Below are 18,477 nucleotides of genomic sequence, written 5' to 3'. Positions count from 1 at the left end.
GGAGTTACCTTATTAATAGCTAAGAAAATTATATTAAAATAATAATAGCTATTATAATATAGAAAGAAAATATATATATATAAGGGATTTATTTTATTTATTTATTAAATCTTATATTGCTTAACTTAATCTCTTATAACTTAGTATTATTATAAGAATATAATATTTTACTTTTTTTATTTATATTAATAATATATTAATATTATAACTTATTTAATCCTCTTTTTACTACTAATGCTAAATTTATAACTTTAAGTCTTTAACTTTAGGTAACCTAAACTTATATAAAACTTAATATATTTTTTTATTTTCCTATAAAACCCCGCAACTACCCTACTTCTATCTTAGATATTATAATACACTATCCCCCTTATCTTTACTAACTATTAATTAGCTTTATAGCCTTTATTAACTTTACTAACTATTTCTTTATATTATTAAGCTACTATTTATATAAGTTCTTAATAGTCTTTAATTTATAGTCTTTAATAAATCCCTTATTACTTACCTTTATAAGCCTTCTTATTATAAAGGATTACTTTAACTTTTATAATAACTTAATCTCCTTCTTAAAGTACCCTTTAAAGGTTATTAGCTTTTTATAATAATAATATATAAGTAAGAAGACTTTATAGCTTAAAATAACTTACTTAATAAAGGTAATATTATCTTCCTTATTTTAAGCCTTTTTAATCTCTATTAATATAATATAAAGCTTATCTTTATATTTATAATCTTTAAGAGCTATTATAAAATAAGGGATTAAGTTAGGCATTTTAGTATAAAAGGCCTTATTAGGTAGCTATAGGCTTTTTTAAATAGTAAATATTATAATAATATAGCTATAATACTATTAGCAGTTATAGTTAGAAGGTATAGGGAAAGTCGGGTTAGATACCTTATTGCATAATAGATAATTAAAGTATAGTATGTAGTAGAGGTTAATAAAAGACCTTTTAGGTAGATTATAGGAAGAAAGTCAGGGCTAGCTAATAAGTAGGTAAGGCTTTTTAGATAGCATATATATAGCTAGGTTTAGGCTATAATTAAGGCACCTAACTATAATAATTTAACTTAATAAAGCTTTATTAGTTATAAGGGTAATAAATATTTAAATTATATTAAACTTTAGAAATACTTAGATATACCTTTTAAGGCTAACTTATAAACTTAAAAAATATATATAATAGTTTCCTTATAATAAGTATTTATAGCTTAATTTTAATTTTATTTATTATAGCTTTTATATATTATAAATATATACTCTTAGCTAAAATATATAATAACTATATTAATATTATTTATATTTAATAGTTAAATACTATAATATAAAGGCTTTATAATTAAGCTAATAATAATAAAGTATTAATTATAATATTAAAGGCTTTTTATAAGTATTTAGCTTATAATAATTCTAATTTACTTTAAAATAACTAAGTTATAATATAATATAAAAACCTAACTTAAAAATTAAGTTATAACTCTTATATAACCCTAACATTAATAATTATTTATAGGCAATTTAACTTAAACTAACTAATAAACTATATTATCTTACTTATGTTTTAAAGTTAAATTATTTAAAGTAAAGCTAAATAGCTAAATACCTTAAAATAACCTTAATATATACTTAGGGTTATTTAATATTAACTTAGGGTTAAAGTAATATAAAGAAAAGAAGATTTTAATAAATAAATAAAATAAAAAAATAAAAAAATAAAAAAACTACTTATTTATTTACTATTTAATATAAAGAAAAAAGAGGTAATATCTAATAGTAATAAAAGACATTATAAAGCTTAATAATAACTATTAAATACTGTTTTACTAGCTATATAAAGTAGCTATATAGCTATTTTTAGTATTAAATTGCATTTTTAATATAAATATTAGCTAAATAGCTAAGTACTTAAGGATATTAAAAACTATCTTATCTTATTAAAACTAACTAACCTAAAGCTTAAAAAAGTAACTTAAAAGAAGATATTAACTATAATTTACTATAAGTAAAAAGACTTAGCTAAGTATAGTATTTTAAGTCTTAGGACTTAATTAGTATTTATAATATTATTATATAAGTATAAGTAAGGGTACTAATAGGCAGATAGGACTAAAAGTAAGGTAATAAGAAAGTAACTAATAAATAACTATTATTAATCTAGCTTAAGCTAAGCTTTAATTATAAGGTAAAATACTATTACTAATAATTTAATAATATATTAATAAAAATACTATAATACTTATTAATACTATATTAATAAGCCTATATAATATATTATTTAATTATAAAAGTAAGGAGGTATTAATAAGTAAATATAGGTTTATTAATTATTATTATTTAAGCTTTTATTAAAAGGTATATAAGATTAGGTATAAAGAAGTGCTTTAATACTATACTATTTACTTTATAAATAAGTAATAAAACTTATTATAAAATATTATAAAAGAGCTTAAAAGATATAGGGTTTTAAGTAATAATAATAATAATAATAATAATAATAATAATAAAAACGGAAATAAATATATTACTAGCTTATAATATAATATATTAAATTAACTTATATTTAATTTTAATATAGCTTTAATTTTAATATATATTAATAGGAATATATATATAAACTTATTAATATAGTTATATATAATACTTAATATTAATTAATACTTAATAAGCTATATTAAGCTATATTTATATATTAATATATTAGTTATTATATTATAATAAGCCTAGCTATTCTTTTTAAAGGCTATATTTATAGATTAGCTACTAAATTAATGTAAGGTTAAAATTAAGGCTATATTTATATTTTTAAAGTAATATATTATATAAATATATATAGGCACTTATACTATTATAAGTATAATTATTAAATACATAATATATAAGAAAGGTTTTTAATATAAGATAAGAGGATAGCTATTAATATAATAGTCTAATAACAGAAAGGTATTATTTTATATAGGTAAGTATATTAGCATTAAGGACTTTACCTGCATACTGCGTAATGAGGTTATAGAGGCATAGAGGCTGCTAGATAAGCTGTTTGGGGGGGGTGGGGGGGGGGGGGGATGTGGCAGACAGTTAGTTAAAAGATCGATATGGGGCGGATCGCCGAGAGAAGGGCATAATAACAGAGGTATTATACGGATATTTATGCCCACAAAAAGTGCAAATAACAGGTCGCTCCTCATCCCTCCATGGGACTTCTTATTCAAACTCAATGATAATCTCAGGAACGCCCTTAAATCCAGGAGGCATAGTATGCACCATAGTCCAATAATTAAAATCGTAAATCGGACTTCCCGAACCCCCATACCGGCCAGCGAATGTGACCTCCGGCTCGGGATTTGCATTTCCAGAGACAGAGATCGAAATGCCTTGAATGTCAGCCCATGACTGGACATCCCTCTTCGCAAGTGAGGGAGATGCTGCAAAAGTGAATACAGAACTGCTACTCCCCTCAGGGTAAGTCACCTTCAGCCTCTTCGGCGAGACCTCCATCAGGACGTGGGCTTCGGTAGGACGGAGCTGGGTTTGTGTCAGTAAAGCTGCAGGAGTAAAGTCTGGAGTCGTATTAACTTACGCTAAGCCATCCGATGTTATCATCTCCATAAGACCAATGTGCAACAGCGGGATGGAACTGAGCCTTGTTATTCGACGGTCCGTTTGCGCTCTTGGTCCGATACGACTGAGCTCCGATCATCAGGGACTCGCTAAGCCACGTCGTAATATTGCGAGTATTAAGGTCGTATGGCGGATAGTAGGCCTTCCCTGTGTATGTTCTCTCTCCATCAAATTTCTTCAGTGACTCTTTAAGATCATCAGAAAGCAATGAGTTGTGGAATTTCGAGTGGACGGCAATGAGTGGTGCCCAAGCCCAGTCACGGGCATGGCTCATTACTTCCGGGTACTGCCATACACCTGCCTCCTTTCTACCGATAATGGGTGCGAGAAAGTGAGATAGGATGCCGAGAGACTTGGTCATGTCGAACATGTAGGAACGGTCCCATGGGCCAGCGAGGTTTCGCATCGCTGGATTCCAGAGTTGCGATGTGTAATTCCAAACACCGCGCAGAAGATCCGGACCTCTTTGGGAGAGAATACTATCTTCGTGACCATACTTACACCATAGTGTAAGGCCAAAGAGCGAAATGCCGGTGTAAGTCGCCGAGTTGAACTCAGAAAGCGTGTCATGCATGTCAAAGAGGTCGATGATCTTCTTCGCATAATCCTCTCCAGCCTGTGTCATATTGTCATCGCCTGTTTGGCGACCGGTCCAGCTTGTCCCAATTGCACGCATGATTGCAGGGTTGCTGTAAGATGGATAGAGGTTATCTCCGTTGACACCACCCTCGCGGTATGAGTCGCCAATGCTGCAGTTATGTAGACTTTCAAGCATAAGCCCCTTCAAATCGTCAGACAACAGGTCTCCGAACTCTTCGTATATAGTGATGAAGCTGAGACCGACGAATCCTCGCCAGTTCGGGTCCCACGATCCATACATGCGGGCAGGGTACCATGGTGTTCCAACAGTTGGCTCCCCCGGCTCTCGCGTATAGTCGCCATACCACAAGTCTTTGGGGTTGTTATGCTGGTCCTTGATAACGTATTTTATGACATCCTCAGCCCTCGAGACATCACCATCGCCGTTCCGTGCAAGAAGTCCGACCGCATACCATGTAGAGGCTAATGTCTCATGGTTCATTGCCGCCTTAGAATCGAGGTCATATAGCTGTGCAATTTTTGGGTCGTAGAATCTGTCCATCCACTCCATTGAGTCTTCCACCATCGCTTTCGCCTCTCCGGATAGCGCCCACGACAGCGCAGCATACTGGGTAAGAAAGCCAAGGAGACAAGCATGTACCCCACTAGAGAGCTTCATATTGGCTTCAAAGATTGGAAAGGACAAACTGTCTCTTTTGTCTGGTCTGATCAAGAAGATGGCGAATCTCAATAAGGATGATCCGCTACTGCGATAGAGCACAAGTGATCTAAACCATCGCAGAGGACTGAGGCGGACATTGCATATTTGTATTGAGTCCTCTTGTTGGTTGGACTGAGAACGCAACTTATGCTTCTATGTCTTCGTCCCCTGATACTAATCCTATATCAAAAGCAAAACCACCTGCTATTCATTCCACATGAGCCAATCAGGGGTTGTCACCCGACGTTGGAGCAGAAGTTCATGCAGGAAAAACTCTGGTCAGGGGATTATTACTTGCCCTCAATTGCTCCGTAACCAGTGCACTTAATTTCGATCCCTCAGGTGCTTCCACTTAAAGCGAAACCTCTTGGCTAAGCATGGCGTATAATTGGCAGGGGCTATGGCCATAAGGATACTTCTTTTGCACTCCGACTCACACTTATCTACCACCTCGTATCATGAGTTCTAATGGAAACCGGAAATAACGGGGGTGTTAATGCCCCTGGGTATGCATCTGGGTCTTGTGATCCTGGGACGGATCCTCACTGATGTCCCCCAGCACGTGGCCATTGGCCGCAGGCACTTTCCCATTAATAGGGAAGATGAGTCGCGGAAAGTGATCGCCAGCGCCTTGCCGTTTAGCATTTGTTTCATGTCGCCTGGTTTCGATGCCCAAGGGCCGCCTAATTGATCCTTTGTTTATGCGGCATGAAATTTGGAAATGACTGGCTGTGATCAGCGCATGATTTGATGATGAAGATCCTACCTCTGACTGGATGCGGGTACTTGTCGATAGAGGGTAACGTTGCATCTTAATTGATAAGAGGGGCCATAAGCCTTAAGACTATATTATAAACAGGTAATATAGATAATAAGAGTATAATATATTCTTTGAAAAGAAGATAGAAATTTCAAGTTAAGAACTTTTATAATAACTATTAAATATTATATTTACATTATCCTTTTTACCAAGTTCAGTATCTACTACACTGCACTATTTTATATCTACAGTTGCATTAGTGTTTCACATTGCTAACAATCACATGGGAAGCTTCGAAGTAGTCATACAACACCAATACTTAGATCAGCCGCTCAGCGCTCGTGCACCTTGCCGTCACGCTCTAAAGATCTCGGAGTTCTATCCACTACATCGGCTGATTAGCGCCATATTGCTGTCTCATCGCCGGCTGTTGCAGAACTGCGGTATTGTGAGCCCTTGGCCTTGCTATGCCGGTTGGTATACGCCTCCTGTCTTACTTGTCCTCATAAAAACCCACGCAGCAGCTCCAACAAGAGCTAAACTGCAGCATCACCAACTACAAAAACCTTTAATAACGTTTCTGGAAACTCTTTTATCTTCATCTTTTCTATCGTTCTTAATCTTATTTCTAATCGGTTTGGAAGACAGGCTCTATAATAATGACAAAGTCGTTGTACTTATTTTCGTAGTTATTACTAATATTGAACTTATTGCTATTAAAGAAAGCAATATAAAGTTAAAGGACTTAATGTTAGATATAGGGAAACTGGCTACCCTTAGAAACCGCCTACCCTTACTAAAATACTAAAAATAAGATATTATTAGTAACTTAATTAATTAAATATTATAATATGTTTTATATTAAATAAAATTTCTATTAATAAATATTTAAATAAAACTAAATATAAAGAGTTTTAAGTTTTATTTCTTAATATATTTTAATATCTTTTATACTTATAATATGTTTTATACCTATTATAATTATAATACTTTTTATATTTATTTATAGGCCTTTTAAATTTTTAAAACTTTTATAAACTTAGTATTTTTATTATATATAACTTTCTTTTTCTTTTTTAATAAATATTCTTCTTTTTTTAATTATATTTTTATAATTTTTCTTTTTTAATATTTAATCTTAAAGTTATAATTTTTAATTAATTATTAATCTTATAAAATAGTAGACTAATAGTATAGTCTTTAGAGATAATACTATTTATATTTATTACTTTTCTATAAAATAAGTAGTATAAGAATTTTATAGGTTAATTAATAATAACTATAATACTATTATAAAAGATTCTAATTAAGGGTTTATTTAATAAAAGTAGTTTAATTATAAAGTTTATTATAATTAAGTTTTATAATTATTTTAGTACTTTTAGTAATTATAATTCTTTATAAGGCTTATATTATTATGCTTTTATCTTTATATATAAGTTATATTATTTAATTATTTTTCTTATTTCTTTTCTTTAAATCTTATATTCTTATTATAATAGCTTTTCCCCCTATTTATATTAATAGTATATTAATATTATAGCTACTTTACTTATTTAATCTTATAATTTATTTTATAACTTATTTAATTTGTTTTTTACTATAAATACTAAATTTAATTATAACTTTAAGTCTTTAACTTTAAGTAATTAAACTTGTATAAAAGTTAATATATTTCTTTTATACAACCTTATAATTATACTATTTCTATTTATATTACAATATACTATCCCCTTTATTTTAATTATATTTTTATAATTTAAAATTATAACTAGCTTAATCTTTACTAGCTATTAATTAGCTTTATAGCCTTTATTAACTTTACTAATTATTTCTTTATATTATTAAATTCCTATTTATATAGGTTTTTAATTAAAATCTCTAATTTAAAATCTTTAATAAATTCCTTATTACTTACCTTTATAAGCCTTTTTATTATAAGGAATTATTTTACCTCTTATAATAATTTAATTTCCTCTTTAATATAGCTTTTAAAAGTTATTAGCTTTTTATATTAATAATATATAAGTAAAAAGACCTTAAAGCTTATAATAACTTATTTAATAAAGGTAATATTATTTTCTTTATTTTAAATCTTTTTAATCTTTATTATTATAATATAAAGCTTATTTTTATATTTATAATATTTAAGAGTTACTATAAAATAAAAGATTAAATTAGGCATTTTAATATAAAAGGCCTTATTAGGTAATTATAAGCTTCTTTAGATAATAGGTATTATAATAATATAGCTATAATGCTATTAGTAATTATAGTTAGAAGGTATTTAAGTTAGATAACTTATTATATAATAAATAATTAAAGTATGCCTTTTAGATAAGTTATAGGAAAAAGATTATAGCTAGCTAATAAGCAGGGCTTTTTAGCTACTATATATATAGCTAGGTTTAGGCTATAATTAAGGCAGCTAATTATAATATTTTAACTTAATAAAGCTTTACTAGCTATAAGGGTAATAAATATTTAAATTATATTAGACTTTAGAGATACTTAAATATACCTTTTAAGACTAACTTATAAACTTAAAAAAATAATAATAGTTTTTTAAAAGGCTTTATAATTTCTTAATATTTATATAATAAATATAAATAAATTTTATAAAGGAAGTTATATACTTTATTTTTTATAATTTATATTATTAAAGCCTATTATATTTATCTTAATATTTATATTAATTATATAAATTAATATTTTCCTTTTTAATTCTTTTTTAATATTACAACCCTAGCAGTTCTATTACATATACCCTATATTTTCTACTAATTACCACATCTCCTACTAAAGACAATTAGCGCCAAGACTCTATAATTAGAGCTAATTTACTATAATTAGTACTAATTTACTTAGATTACTACTAATCCCTTAATAACCTTACTAATTACTTAAGGATACTTTAGTATATAAATTATATTTATTAGTACTTTTATAGAACTTAGCTTACTAGCTATTAATAAGACTTCTTTATCTTAATAAGCCTAAACTATATTATTAATTATTAAGAGATGTAATACTTTGCTATTACTTAGTATAATGCCTTATAACTCTGTAAATATAAAACCTAATATAAATTAGTTTACCTATTTAAAACCTATTTTATTATATTTAAGTATTATATTTTTATCTTAAGTATATTAATATTAAAATTTAATTAGTTACTAATAATATTTACTTTTAAATTATTTAATTCTTTATAATAGCTAATTATAAAATTAAATTAATATTATATTTTTCTCTTACCTTTAGCCTTATATAAGGCTATTAAGCTTTTTTAGCATTTCTATTAATAATTTAAATAATAAGACCTTTATAATAAGTTATTATTATAAAAGTTAAAATTAAATAAGGTTTACCTGCCTTAATAATATAATTATTAACTTTATTAAGTAATATAAATACTAGCTCTTAATAGCTAAATTAATCTTTTTTCTTTAACTTACTTAAAGAAATACTATATCTAATTTATTTATTATAATTCTAAAGTATATTATCTAACTTAAATACCTTTTAACCCTTTATATAAATAATATAATAAATATATTTCCTTAATACTTATTATATAAAATAGCTTATAATTATAAAATTATACTTATTATTTTAACGGTAAAAAGCAATAATAATAAAAAGACTATATAAAATAATATCTTCTAATACTTCTTAATTATAAACTTAATATAAACTGCTAGTTAGGTTTAATTAAGATAAGGTCTTGATTATAAAATAGAGAACTAAATAATTAGTTTAATACTATTAAATATAAAGGAAAAAGAGTAAAATTATATATATAAAAAAGTATATAAAACTAAAGTCTTTAAGAGAATCTATCCCTTTATATCTATTACTATAGATATCCCTTTAACCCTATTAATAAAGCTTAGACCTCTTATCTTAAAATGCTTATTATAACTATTATATTATATAATTAATTATAACTTTAATTTAATTATTATACCTGCCTTAAAGGTAGCTAATAAAAAAGAACTTTATATAATATATATAATAATTATTATTATAAAAAACCTTTTATTAAGAAGTAATTTTAATATTATTAAAATAGCGATTTTAAATTATAATTTAATTTTCTTAATTAAATATATAAAAAAGAAGTATTATATTAATTTAATTACTTTAAATTTAATTAATAATAAGTTATTAAGTCTTAAAGACTTAGAAATAGTCTTAAAGAAAGGTTATCCTCTTTAGTTAAATAAGGTACCTTTCCTTACTACCTTTATAAGCCTAAACTTAGCTATATATAAAGAGTAGCTCCTTAATATATTTATAAAGGTAGTTAATATTACTAAAAAGTTACTTTTAAATTAGTAAAGACTAGCCTAGTTATAATCTTAGACTATAAGAGTATAGTTAAGATATAGAGTTTATATATAAAGTTAAATAAATATAAGATAAAGGCAGGGTTTTATAGAAATTCTATTAAAGTTAGAATTAAAGGAATTATATTAAGTTTTATATAAGTTAGTTAATAAAAGTTAAATTAACTTAAAGTTATAACTTAATTAATTAGAAGTGCAATATATACATTAGGCGTGGTATGTTATAAAGGTTAACTAAGGAGTAGTCCTTTAGGTGGGTTAAAGGAAGAAGGTTAATCTAGCTGCTAAGAGACCTGCAGCTGGTATTTATACTGCTTGGTTAAGGCAGCAATTGCGTTATTAAGGCAGATAAACCTTATCTAATATTGACTTCTATTATAATGGCTTGCTATAAAAGTCTCTTTATTTATGTTACTAATAAAAAAGCTAAAAAGCTAGATAGCCTCTTACAAGCTTAAAAGTAAGGGAAAAGATTTTTTTAACTTAATTTATTAAATATATATAATAAGGTATATATTTAATTAACTTTATATATAAAAATAATAAAATATAGTTAATAAAAAAGTAGTAATTTAAATTAGGGATTATATATTTTTAACTTTAGCCATTTAGATCCTCTTTTTCTTAGTAATTAATAATATAATATAATTATTATAAATAATAATAATATTTTAATATTTAATTTTAATTAAATACTATTATTTACTTAACCCTAATTTAAACTATTACTTTTTTATTACTTTTACTTTATTTAGTTTTATATATAAAGTTAATTAATTATATACCTTATTATATATATTTAATTAGTTAAGTTATAACTTTAGGTTAATTTAACTTTTATTAATTAACTTATATAAAGTAAACTTAATATAATTCCTTTAATATATTTTAACTTTAATAAAATTTCTAAACCTTATTTTTACTTTATACTTATCTTAAAACTTTATATATAGACTTCCTTTATTTATAAATACTAAGGAAGATATAAAGTACCTATTTTGCCTTTATAATTATATTAATAAGCTACTCTTTATATTAGGCTAAGTTACCTATAAAGGCAGTAAGGAAAGCTATTTCTTTTATTATTAAAATTTAGTTATATTTTAAGGCTTTTTCTAACTTCTTTAATTTAAATAGCTCTTAGCTAATTTAAGCTAAAACTATTATATTTTATTACGACCCTAGCGGTTACGTCACGTGAGCCCTTTTATTTTTCTCCAATCACGCGAACAGACCCGTCACCCTCACTGGACCGACCTTCCAAACAGTTCGGTCCACTGATAAGATAAGGACCGACGACCTTCCTTCAACAGTCCATCTAGACCGATGCATAAACATCATCAGTCTACAAGAGACCGATCCCGTTCCACCATCAGTCCTCACTACGACCTCAAGTATATAGAGAACATTTATTAGCACTTTTATAGATTCTAGCTCACCAGCTATCAATATAACTTCTTTACATTAATCAAGTCTAACACGCATTGAATCTACCATTAAGAGACGTGACACTTCGATAACGCTCAGCATACGCCCTACGCCATCTGCCAATAATAAACCTAGCACGGCCTAGTTTAACATAGTTAGACCTAAACCGTTATATATTTCTTAAGTAACTTAGATTTATATAATAAAATAACTTAATTAAGTTATAATTAAAAATAGCTATCTTAATTAGGCTAAACTTCCCTTTTAATAAGAAATTCTTTTTAATAATTATAGCTATTATATATAATATATAATAATCTTTACTTATAGCTTGCTTTAAGGCTAGTTTAATTATATTAATAAGATTATAATTAGTTATATAATAGCCCTAATTAAGCTGCAGGCTATTATAAGGTATTATAATAATAGCTATAATTAATATTAATAAGTATAACTAATAGAGGAAAAGTCAGGTTAGGTAATATATTTTATAATAGGTAAATTAGGCATGGTTATAGAAGATAATTAAGGAGTAGTCTTTTAGGTGGGTTAATAAAAGAAGATTAATCTACTTATTAAGAGGTAATTAATATTTATATTACTTAGTTAAGATAGTAATTACATTATTAAGGTAAATAAACCTTATTTAATATTGACTTTTATTATAATAGCCTATTATAGAGGTCTTTTTATTTATATTACTTATAAAAAAAGCTAAAAAGCTAGATAGCCTATTATAAGGTTAAAAGTAAGAAAAAAAAAAAACTATTTATTTAATATTATAAACTTATATATATTAAAAAGTTTAATTAATATTAACTTTTTTAATAATATATATAATAAATAACTTTTTCAAGCCTTTATATTAACTTTTAGTATTTTATAAAGAAAGAGGCTTTTTTAGCCTTTTAAAAATATTATAAAAGAGGCTCTTTTAGGGTTATTAATATAAAAAAACTACTATATAAGTAGCTTTAAGGTTAGGATCTAAAGGTATAATATATTTAGATAAAAATAATATTCATTTTATTAATTACTATCTTAATTTATATTCATTCTACATATAAAATTAATAAAATTCGCGATAGTCGGTTAAGCAGGGTTATCTTACCTTTTGTGCCTAAGCTTGCTTAGTTGGCCTCCCCCCGGCTCCAGCCAACTGGTATGGCAATGTTGTATTTACCAGTGGGCTGCTTTAATTTTTAGCCGAAGCTATGTCCAACGATGGGGCGGAAGTGTCTAAAGGTATACCAAGCAATTAGCAAGACGATACATCAAGGTGCTACATGATAAAAGTCGAGTATTCTGTAAAACTTGTCTAGAGAAACGCGAACTCTTACTCGGGATAGCACACACAGCGCACTAGTAGGAGAAGGGGTTGCCACTGACTGGCACTGAAACAGACCGTCCTACAGCCGAGTCTTATCTGGTTCTATCATAGAAAGACAAAGCCACAGCGCACTCGAGCGGGGTATTAACGTTAGATTAATTCTTAATTCACTGAGGTGCCGAAACATACACTTCACGACTTTGGTACTGTTACTTGATACTCTACTTGATTCTAAGACGTGTTCGTTTTTTCATCACAAAGCCAGCAGCAAGGTTGATTAACTCATTGCTAGTCGGGTTGCTAGTCAGGTTAACAACACTGCTGTCTTCGGTAGGAGCTGGCGGTCTCCACTGTGAAGTTGTTTCTCAAACTTCGACCGCCTTTACTAGTGGTCCCTCAATTTTCTTTATTTTGCGACCTTCCCACCACGACATCAAACCTGCAAGCATAGCAACACAGCAGCCTAGTGCGATGAAAGTTCCGGTGGCCCATGTCTAATGATCTTATGTCAGTTTTGCACGATATTCACTTCCGAATGCCACCTACAGGCCTGTTGATTCTATTATATGCCCACATGTAATAGCATAGGATGGCTTGCAGAATCGTGTTCAACACCATCATCCAAATGATGAATCCTAGCTTCCACAGCGGAGTTGGTGGTGCTTGCTCACCAGTAAACGTCAAAATGTGCACAACACCATCAGTTTTGCTTGTCGAGGCCATTTCTAAATCATTTTGGTCAGTGCAAGTCGGCGGTGGACGAAACCAGGACTTGTTTTGTTCAGCAAGCCTCGTCATTGAATCTTGACTTTTGAAAAAAGTCGCCCTTATGAAAAAAAAGAGATCACGGAAGCGCCATGGCGCAAGCCCAAACCCTGTTACGCAAAACAATGCATTAAGAATTTGACTGTCAATTTCTAGCCATTTCTTGCGGGGTGAGTTAACATCATTAGCGCTTGGGTGGTTCATAGCAGGGGCCGCGTTCAGCAGGAGAAAGAAAAGCATGGCCTGCATAGGAGTTAGTCGAACAATGAAAGGTAAGTTGTTTACGTTTCCATATATGCCGTATACTTACTCCCCATGCCTACGTCGGTGTCTTAGTATTCTGTCAAGCGTGTGCTAGCAATTCCTGGACTTACGACAATATTGAGGAAGTAAATAGTGAGAAGCAATCCGGACGGCGTTTTAAAGAACTTCCAAAAGGCTTTGAAACCATGAATGATTGTCCGTCCCCAATTCTCCTTCTCGCCACCCTTGTGACGCTCATAAAGACTCTGTCGCCGTTGGCGCGAATGACGATGACTTTCTTCCAAAGTTGTAGGATCTCTTCTGGGACCGATGACTTCTTCCGGCATGGCATTTTCTGTGAATGGTGCCTTGGTGAATATAGGGTTCGAGAACACAGGTCGGTTTGTAGTAGAAGTCGCCAGTGCCCACTCGCCATCATGATTCTGTACTGCAAAACGGGCCGAGTGGCCCTGCGTGTTAAATGATATATTTGAGCCTCCCATTTCAGGGTTACGGAGCTCTTCGAGGTTTGGTGCTTGAGCTATGGCTGTGCCTGCTGCCTGCCACACACCTAACTGAGGATTTGCATTCATGATTGAGACAGAAAGGGTGCGAGCGCGACCGACGGGGCCATCACCTCTGTAAAGCTGCTTAGCCATGACAGGTGTGTAGATTTACTCAATCGAAGGAAATTACTAGCCAATGCAGGCGTATGGGTTGGGACTGCCGATTTTAAGAGGCTTCTAATCGCTACTTGACGCCACGAAGAGGCCAAGGCCTGGGGAATGCTCACTTTTTTGAGCGCCATGCTGCATAAGCAGGCCGAGCAGACCCACAATGGATGACTGTAATTTTATGAGCACACATTATTGATCACTCAGCAACAAGGCGCCATCTTAGAGTGATTGGCTACCAACAACCTCAGCGATAGTAATATATATATTTAACTTATCTGACATGACGAGTATTCCGGATATCAATTCATGTACCCACCTGCCGAGAGCAGAAATCAGTTCATCAGTCTTGCTTTCACATCAATCGTTCATAAACCGACCATTTTCACTATCAAAAAAAAAAAAAAAAAAAAAAACCCGAAGATGCCGCCCGGAGGGATCAGGTCCGATTGGACTGGGCACATCGCTCTCGATGATGTCGAACATGCACCGTCTGGCAAGGTCGACGACCAAGGTCGCGTTGATGTCCGTTTTCATGACAGCCCACAAATACTCAAAGCATGGTGCAAGCAGTTCCAGTCCGAGTTTGGCGGAGACGCAGCAGATGCGCCACTTTCACAGGCCGAGACGACATGTGGAAACGCTGCCCCCGGGGTCGCTGCACTGGCCAGTCCGCGCCTCAACATTGCCATTCATGTTGTTGGCTCCCGCGGAGATGTTCAACCTTTCATCCCAATCGCCCAGATGCTGTCTAGGCCACCTTTCAACCATCGAGTGCGGATTTGCACGCATCCTGTCTTTAAGGACTTTATTGAAGGACAAGGTATTGAATTCTTCAGTATCGGTGGCGATCCGGAGGCGCTCATGGCCTATATGGTAAAGAACCCAAGTTTGCTACCGAGTCTCAAGAGTGTTAAAGATGGAGATATTAGTAAGAGACGGAAAGAAATGTGGGAGATCATGCATGGCGCATGGCGCAGCTGTATCGAGGCTGGTGATGGAATGGCAGGCGCGATGAAGGCAGCTAATATACAGTCGCCCAAGGATCTCTTCATTGCCGATGCTATTATGGCTAATCCCCCATCTATGGCCCATATACATTGCGCTGAAAAGCTAGGTATACCATTACATATTGTCTTCACTATGCCGTGGTCACCTACAGAAATATTTTCTCACCCCTTAGCTGCTATGAGTTATGGTGATGCAGATGCAGCAGTGGCTAATTACCTGTCTTTTATGATGCTCGAGCTTCTGACGTGGCAAGGGTAGGTTGTGATAAAAAATTTGCAGATATCTGTCTTATGCTGACATAATTGTCTGAGGCAGGCTTGGAGACCTAATTAATAAGCTCCGCACCCAGATATTACGCCTTGATCCGATCAGTCCCATGTGGGGGTATCAGCTTCTCTCCAGGCTCCGTGTGCCACATAGCTATCTATGGTCGAAATCTTTAATTCCTAAGCCGTTTGACTGGGCCTCTCACATCAATATCACCGGCTTTTCATTCTTACCACTGGCATCCTCTTATACTCCCCCGCCAGATCTAGTCACATTCCTAGAAAAGGGTACCGCTCCGGTATATATCGGATTTGGCTCAATAGTGGTTGAAGACCCACAAGCTCTTACGAACTTAGTCTTTAATGCTGTCAAACTTGCTAACGTTCGCGCTGTCGTCTCCCAGGGCTGGGGCACGCTAGGCGGTGGAGACGTTGGCGTACCAGAAAATGTGTATCTTATTGGCAACTGCCCTCACGACTGGCTCTTTCAGCGCGTTTCTGCTGTTGTGCATCACGGGGGTGCTGGCACCACGGCTGCAGGTATTGCTGCTGGGCGGCCCACTGTTGTTGTTCCCTTCTTTGGCGACCAGCCATTCTGGGGACAAATGATAGCACGAGCAGGCGCTGGTCCAACTCCAATACCTTTCAAGGAAATGACAGCAGAGTCTCTAGCGGCAAGTATACTGTTTACACTCAATCCAGAAGTTAAAGAAGCAGTACAAAGAGTGGCACAGACCATCACGCAGGAGGACGGAGCCAGCAATACAGCTATGGATTTTCTAAACCGATTAGGTGTCGACGACCTCCGATGCGACTTGTGCCCAGACAGGCTGGCGATATGGAAACATAAGCCAACCGGCACTCGTCTCAGCGGTTTCGCCATGACCTGCCTAGTCGACAAAAAGTTAGTCCAGCCGAACGACAGCAAGCTCCTTCAGCACAAGCACTGGTATGTTAATGAGGGTGCTGAGCACCCTATCATCGGTGCTGTGGCAGCTGCCTCCGGACTTTTCACAGCTTTAAGTACGGCGGCGAGTGACTATCATGGCCGCCTAAAAGGCCGCCATAGGCCGGTAGCGTCTTCGAGCGAGATGCTTCATCAGCCTTCATCATCCGCGATCATTGTCGATGAAGGTGCAAAATTTCCCACGTCCTCAAGGAATAATACTAAGGACCATGATGGGATCCTCAAGGGATTCTTGGATTCCAATCCACTGACTCCCATGGAGATGGAAACCATAGCTTACAAAATAGCTACCAAGTCGCTTCGTACTGCTGAACCTGATGTTGCCAAAACTCAGAGAGCGCCAACAGCGTATGATAAGCAGAAAGCGGCTTGGCGAGCACAGGAACAAGGTAGAAATGGTCATGCGTACTATATTGCACGCGCTACGGGACGATTTGCTGTCGACGTAACCAAGGCAAGCCTAAAAGCGCCTGTTGCGTTTTTTTATAATATTGCGAATGGCTTTCACAACTATCCCTCTTACAGCTTCGGCGCGACAGAAGTGCGACGGCGTGGGGAGATCACCGGTTTAGGAAGTGGTCTCCGGGTAGCAGGCGAAGAATTCGTGCTGGGATTTTGGGACGCCTTTAGTGGTGTTGTTATGAAGCCATATGAGAGCACGAAGGGTGAGGGCGCAAAAGGGCTTGGCAAAGGCGTGCTTCGTGGCGCAAGGGGGTTTGCATATAATGTTGGAGCTTGTGAGTTTCCCATTGTAATCTGACCACCTTAAGGACGACAGACTGCCTACACAACGCAATGCTAATAGAAGTGACAGCAATATTTGCTCTACCAGGCTACGCCCTCAAGGGAGTTGAAAAGGAGCTAGCAAAGCATCGGCTTACTAAATTGAAGAGCCAGGTTTTGTTAATCAGATTGAGACAGGGTATAGAAGATTTTCGATCCGCTGCTCCAGAAGAACGGGCTGCAGTGGTGACATTATGGGAATCAAGGCTTAAATAGTTTTCTGTTCCACCACCAGATATTTTGAAGTATCTCAAAACAGCTACAAATAGTTTAATTTACTTATTGTACCGCGTATGGGATTAAATCTCTAAATTTGTTTGTTTCTATCTATCAAACTGTGCAGTCATAGTTGCTCGCTGCTCTAAGGTTCGTATCACATGAAAAAAAGAGAAGTGAATATCATGCCAGGCTGTTGTTCTTCTCCAAGGTATGATGAGTGGGCAAATACAAATATAGCCTGGTCCGCAATCCGACGCTTACATCTATTTGCTGCAATCGAATCCTGTTCTGTACTCGATGCTTAGGGTAGGCCACCCATACACTTGAATCCATGCCAGGACGTGATGGAAACCATGCTGAAAGTAAAATCTCAACCCTGAATGTGAACACTCTGATGATCCACATTTCATGATTACCTTGATCGGATTGATGGGATATAAAAAACGGCCCTGCAATCTAGTAACTCGATGTTGCGGTATCGGTTATTCACCCGACAGATTGGGTTGAGATAAATCTATTTGCCCCCGCGAAGAAAAGCTGATTGGTTTCCCACGGCAACATGTGTGTCTGTGAGATGTCTGGTATTTCAAAATAAGCAAGCCGAAGCTGCCCCGCTTGGCTAAACAGGGCGTACTCCATTAAATGCAGGTCGGGTCGTAGATAATCAGCCCGAGTCGGGGTTTCTCACATAATCAACCCAGATACATCCCTGTTGCGTTTTATATGCTACCATTTCGAATTGACTCAAAAAGACAAT

General features: G+C 33.1%; 3 protein-coding genes across 3 annotated transcripts; 1 reads left to right on the top strand and 2 right to left on the bottom strand.

Annotated features, from left to right (window-relative positions):
• Nucleotides 1-3,205: 3,205 nt before the first annotated feature.
• On the bottom strand, nucleotides 3,206-4,880 carry BKA55DRAFT_547023 (uncharacterized protein; the record flags this gene model as incomplete). Its single annotated transcript, XM_046190982.1, has 2 exons — nucleotides 3,206-3,526; nucleotides 3,582-4,880. The coding sequence occupies 2 exons, from the start codon at nucleotides 4,878-4,880 to the stop codon at nucleotides 3,206-3,208; spliced, it is 1,620 nt and encodes a 539-aa protein (XP_046041157.1).
• An 8,437-nt stretch (nucleotides 4,881-13,317) lies between these two features.
• Nucleotides 13,318-14,459, bottom strand: BKA55DRAFT_547022 (uncharacterized protein; the record flags this gene model as incomplete). Its single annotated transcript, XM_046190981.1, has 3 exons — nucleotides 13,318-13,800; nucleotides 13,868-13,876; nucleotides 13,932-14,459. 3 exons carry the CDS (start codon nucleotides 14,457-14,459, stop codon nucleotides 13,318-13,320), a joined length of 1,020 nt encoding a protein of 339 aa, XP_046041156.1.
• A 438-nt stretch (nucleotides 14,460-14,897) lies between these two features.
• On the top strand, nucleotides 14,898-17,717 carry BKA55DRAFT_529989 (uncharacterized protein; the record flags this gene model as incomplete). The annotated part of the gene is made up of 3 exons (XM_046189113.1): nucleotides 14,898-15,739; nucleotides 15,801-17,455; nucleotides 17,533-17,717. 3 exons carry the CDS (start codon nucleotides 14,898-14,900, stop codon nucleotides 17,715-17,717), a joined length of 2,682 nt encoding a protein of 893 aa, XP_046041155.1.
• Between the last annotated feature and the right edge of the window lie 760 nt (nucleotides 17,718-18,477).

Source organism: Fusarium redolens (genome assembly GCF_020744475.1).
Source record: "Fusarium redolens strain MPI-CAGE-AT-0023 chromosome Unknown BKA55scaffold_35, whole genome shotgun sequence".
In the NCBI taxonomy this organism is placed as follows: Eukaryota; Fungi; Ascomycota; class Sordariomycetes; order Hypocreales; family Nectriaceae; genus Fusarium; species Fusarium redolens.
The sequence above is the reverse complement of the archived record's forward strand: the minus strand, read 5'-3'. Positions and strand labels throughout refer to the sequence as shown.